Consider the following 5,633-nt stretch of genomic DNA (forward strand, 5'->3'; position numbering starts at 1 on the left):
TTGGGTCAAATTGCCACTTGTGTTTTTCTCAATGGATTACTACTGAGTAGCTTGATTTAATCTTGTTTGTTTTGTACTAATGGATTAAAGGCTTCGTTGACATCATGTATAATCTTTTTTTTTTTTTGCGTGGTGCCATCATGTATAATCTTACAACACTCATGTGATTAAAGAAGGTGAAGGTGATCGATGGTCAATCAAAATTGAGGTCTGAAGAAATTTTAAACTGTATGAACTATCCAATGTCATTGCGGAGGCATACACCTATAAGAATTAAGACTACACTGTCGGTCCAATGAAAGGTTGAAAAAGTCAACAGTCTTAAAGATGTTCCACCCCAGCAATGTCATTGAGACAGCTATAACCAATTCACATCTTTGTGGAAATGAACTTGTTAAATCTAAACATGTCATGTTATTATATAGAAGAACTTCACATATGCTATGCTTCTATGCTAACAATGTGAGACTAAAAGACTATGTTTTATACTCTCACTTTCACACCTTACTACATCTTTGTTGAAATGCACTTGGTGTTCTATGATCGAATTGCACCGTGGCTTCTAATATTTCAAAGAATTGATGTATGTCCACCATCCTTAGAAGATAAATATGATCAAATAATTAAGATTATGTTCAGACAACTACCTACTTGGTGCATTCTTCAAACTGGATAAAGCCACTTTTCCTCTAAGGGAACAAAATGTCTCTCAAATGTATTAAACTAGTTATAGACCCGTGCGTAACGCACATGCTAGCTTAGACGTTTATATATCTTTCAAACAATTTTTTATAATTAACCTTACTTAATATTTTATACACATGATCCAAGATTCATTCATCCATCATTCTTCAAAAACACCTTCATCAAACTCAAATATTTCAATCATCAATGATCCATACATGCATCATTCCAAAAAGAACATGGAAAACGTGTATAAATCAATGACATAGAAAATGAACATGGAAAACAATGAAATATAATGAGTATAAATCAATGGCATAAACATGATAAAACTAACCAAGAGATGAACGATCTCAGCGGTGACCGGTGGCGATGAACAATTGGTGTGGTTGACACTTAGAGTTTCTTTTTTAGTAGAAATGAAAGAGTTAAGAAGAGATGAAGATGATGATGAGAGAAAGTGAATGGATTAAAAAGTATTTTATGTTGGATTTTAATTTTAACCTAACCATAAGTTTGTGAGGTAGAATAATATTAGTAAAATAAGGAGTGTTGTTATCATCGGATTGGTTCATCGGTTTCACGAATCTCGAAATTAAAAACCATGAACCAAACCAAAGTAGATCAGTTTTGATTGGTTCCGATCGATTTCAAACCGAACCAAACAAGGTCGGATATTTTTTCAATTTGAACTTTTGGTTTCGTTGATTTTGTCCGAACCACTTACGCCACTAGCTCTAGGCCATCGCACCTCCAACATATGCCTAGAGCCGGCGCATGAGGCGGATTGTGGTAATTAAATCATTAAATAAAAAAATGTGTATCTTTTTCTTAATTTTCCCATGTCGCAAAAATCACCTCAATCGGATAATTACAACTCAATGTATTTCCACTTGTATCCTTATCAATGGATTCCACTAACTAACTTGATTTGACTTGAATCCTACCACCCACTTGGCCTCAAAAGGTTATTGTTATCATGGTTTTACTATATTCATATTAATATAATCGTTTTCCTTTAAGTAAAAAAGTTTTATTTTCCTCAAAAACTTCAAAACCTCTTTTAATCTTCGATATCTTACTTTAGCCTAGTTGTTGTGAATCCCCGAGCCTCCAAGGTCGGATCGAACCACACCAATACAAAGAATAATGATGTGTGGAGCGACGGAGAGTGGTAACCACCAAACAAAGTTTATTGTGCAAGCAAGAAACAACAAAACACCACCTAGATCTAATCTAGGAAACAAGTGTGAAACACAAAGCAACAATCACAAGATACAAGGAGAGGGAAGAAGAAAACAATAAACACAAAAAGATTGTTCACCCAGTTCGGTCCAAACTTGACCTACTCTGGAGGAGAGATTGTACTCTCCAATCCACTATCAAATGAGTTCTTTACAAAAGGGATACAAGAGGTTACAAGAAATTAGCTTGACAAGTTCACTATGAACAAACCCTAATTTCTACCCCTTTCCCAATCTCACCAAGACACTCAATGATTCTCTCTACAAGGTGTTTCCCATGTTTTCAACCCAAGAGATACTCTAATCAAAGAACCCTAAACCCTAGAGCTTCCCCTTTGATTTCCCAAGTCTCTCTCTTCCAACTCTCTCCTTCAAATCTGCACAAGAACACTTAAGTACTAGTCTTCCTCTGTTCCAATCGTGTCACGATTTTCCCAATCGTGTCACGATTTGCGTCCGTCCCAAGGAACGACCAGTCCTTATCAAGAATACTTAACGAGCAAGTTTCTGGATCGTGTCACGATTTCCCACAATCGTGCCACGATTTGCACCCCTGCAACCCTAGCTCACGGCATCCGAAATCGTGTCACGATCCCAAAATCGTGTCACGATTTCCCTGTTCTTCCAGACCACAAATTTGAAGACAATCTCAACACTAGTTACTATTGAAAAAGATTGATCGTGAATCAAATATTCATGTGATTAATTTTCATTCATTGATAATGTAATTTTTTTAACACATACATCCAATCACATCACGGCAAATAGATAATATCAAAAAATCTAAAAGAAAATAATATCTTATCAATTATCCATTTTCTATGAAAATGTCATATGCCATGAAATAGTATTCACTATTCATCATTAACTGCAAACATTACAAAAAGTTGTTTATGACAAATTACGTACACTTGGAGACTTGTTGCACAAAAGAAAAGTAAGTGAAATATAAACGCCTTTTAGACACATGAAAATGAACAACACATTATAGGACAATAATAGTGGCACAAACAACTTATTAGCACCACTACCTTAAAAAAAAAACTTATAAGCACCACTAAAAGCTCTTTAGAGTTGAGCTAAGCGATTAATATCAATAGGGTAAGCATCTGATGCAGATTGAGCATTGTAAGCTCTTCTACCAATAACACTGTTTCCAGCTTCAGTTGGATGAAATGCATCCCAAAATAAGAACCCATTCCTATCCCTACATGCAGGTTGAAAGGGCAAACATGTAATTTGACCATTGTTTCTTCCTACACCACAGCATCCAGCATTTGTAACTCTAAAACCTGAAAATTAGAAAGAAAGAAAAATATTATTTTGATAACTTGAAAAATTGATGAATTGTGAATTTAAATAATTTTAGGGAGAAAATAATTACCATAGGTTGATGGGCTGGTTATGATGTCTTGAAAGATACCATAAACATTTACATAAATGAATCTTGCATCAGGAAGTTGGTTATTGAGTTGATCAACAAGAGATCTTAATCCATTGTTGAATAATTGATTTGCAGAATTGATTCTTGCTACACATGTTCTACCATCTGGGCTGTTTTGGGCCAATGCATTTGGGGTGCAACCTATTTGACCAACTCCAAATAACGCCATTTTCCTTGCCCCATAATTATATAAAATCTGAATTACAAACACAAAAATTGAAAGTGACATAATATGAGCCATTAGATCAATTCATTATAACGGTTGATATTTGGTGTAACCCTAGTGTTAACGGATTCTAACTTATATAATGCATATAGAAAAAGAGTCTGACCCTGAGTTGCTGAGCATATGCTTGAAGAAGGACATTAGCATATTGTTGAGGTGTGAATTGTCTACTAGTGGAATAGATTGTAGGCATGAAATAATTGTTAAGGTAATCATTGCTACCCAATCCAATTGTATAAATGCACTTGCTAAGATAATTTGCAGCAGTGTTCTCATCTCCAAAATAATTTACCAATTGGGACACTGTCCTTTGGTAATTTTGCACTTGCCCTCTAAAACTAATTCGTTGTCCCTACAAAAATAGTGATAAATTATGGAAAATAATTAAGGATGTGGCTATCCAAATGAAGTAAAAAAATAATCATATGTGACATTATTAATTAGAAGCAAAAAAAAAAAAGTACCAATTGTTGTCCTGTTTCTTCTCTGATTCCAGCAGCTGCTGAAGCATAATTGACTCCTCTGAGTATTTGTCGGCCTCTAGCTGATGCATACGAAGGTATGTAACCATTGAACCCCAATTGCTCAGCTGTTAAATTTCCATTAAAGGTTAGACAAGAGTAAATGAAGACAATTACTTGCATGCATTCAAAGCTATATATTAATTAAAGAGTCAAATCATGAATATATAGTTGAGAAAGATAAATAAACTAGAGTAATACTGATTTTCTGTTTGTTACATGTTTTTTTAATGATCGATGAGTAGTACATTTTTTGAGTATATATTTTTATGAAACAAAAAGAATATTTAATTCTCCAAAATAAAATAAATTAATCTTAAAAAGCAATCTCACTTACCAATGACATCAACAGTGGTTTTGCCGTTTGAAAATCTTCCAGTTGGTCCACCAGGAAAGTCAATTCCATAAGGTAGGTAATTAGCTTTTGCAATAGAAGTGAGTTGGTTGTTGTTACCATTATCCACCAAAGAGTCTCCAAAAATAAAATAGCAAGGAACTTGTTGTGCAACTCCAATTCCACTCCACAAACTCAAAACCAACACTACTATCCCTATATTCATCATAGAGAGGTCCAAAAATGCCATTGAAAAATGAGGTAAATAATTGTAATGGCTAATGGGGTGTGTGTGGAAAGAGAGAGGGAATTGGATGATGAAAATGTGAAATGAGCAAAGCTATATATGTAGTGGTGGATGAGGCAAAGATTTCTAAAGGCTTTTACGTACGGTTGAGGATATTTTGGTAGAAGCTAGCATTAAATTTACGCGGATATAATGTGAAACTGAATGAAAATGCTGGCATGAGATTTAGTTCTGCGTGCATGATCAGATCACCACCATCATATCTATTTCTATTCTCTTTAATGTGAAATTATTGCATTCTGTATTGATCGGAAAATTGGATGTTGAATACTATGTAAATTTAAATGAGATGATTTATAAATTTAAAGAAAATGATAATCAATATTGAGACGTGTTCAACTCACTTATATAATTGTTCAAAGTCCAACGTGATCATCCTCAAACCCCTAATGATTCAACACATTGTAGCCATTATAGTCTAATAGTACACTAATCAACTATCAAATATTTACTACTATCTTATACTCCATCCGTTCCATATTATAAGCAAAATTAAAATAAAAAATCACACTTATTAAGAAAATTAAAACATAGTAGTTTGTAATATAGTTTTTTGTGTTATCATTGAAATAAGTTTTATAGGAAGATGTAAAAACAATTTTCCTTGATAGTTGATTATAGAAAAAATGAAAAAGAGAGTAAATTGAATGCACTTTGCATTTAATTTTCTTTTGAAAAAGATGTTTTTGAAAAAACATAATTAAATATGATAAAAGTTGGTTTTTTTGCTTATAACTTGGGACAAAGAAAATAAGTTTTTTTTGCTTATAATTTAGGACGGAGCGAGTATTTTGTTATTTACAAAAGATGAAAATAAAACCGCTATATATAAATGGAGCTAGTTTTTTATTTTATTTTAGAATACATACAATG

At 33.4% G+C, this 5,633-nt stretch overlaps 1 protein-coding gene across 1 annotated transcript; it reads right to left on the reverse strand.

The window, feature by feature from the left end:
* Positions 1-2,743: 2,743 nt before the first annotated feature.
* Positions 2,744-4,751, reverse strand: LOC25481223 (GDSL esterase/lipase At1g29670). Its single transcript, XM_013586290.3, has 5 exons — positions 4,457-4,751; positions 4,063-4,187; positions 3,705-3,950; positions 3,313-3,568; positions 2,744-3,220 (listed from the first exon to the last, which is right to left on the reverse strand). The coding sequence occupies exons 1-5, from the start codon at positions 4,701-4,703 to the stop codon at positions 2,997-2,999; spliced, it is 1,098 nt and encodes a 365-aa protein (XP_013441744.1). The 5' UTR covers positions 4,704-4,751; the 3' UTR covers positions 2,744-2,996.
* Positions 4,752-5,633: the final 882 nt, after the last annotated feature.

Source organism: Medicago truncatula, chromosome 2 (assembly GCF_003473485.1).
Source record: "Medicago truncatula cultivar Jemalong A17 chromosome 2, MtrunA17r5.0-ANR, whole genome shotgun sequence".
In the NCBI taxonomy this organism is placed as follows: domain Eukaryota; kingdom Viridiplantae; phylum Streptophyta; class Magnoliopsida; order Fabales; family Fabaceae; genus Medicago; species Medicago truncatula.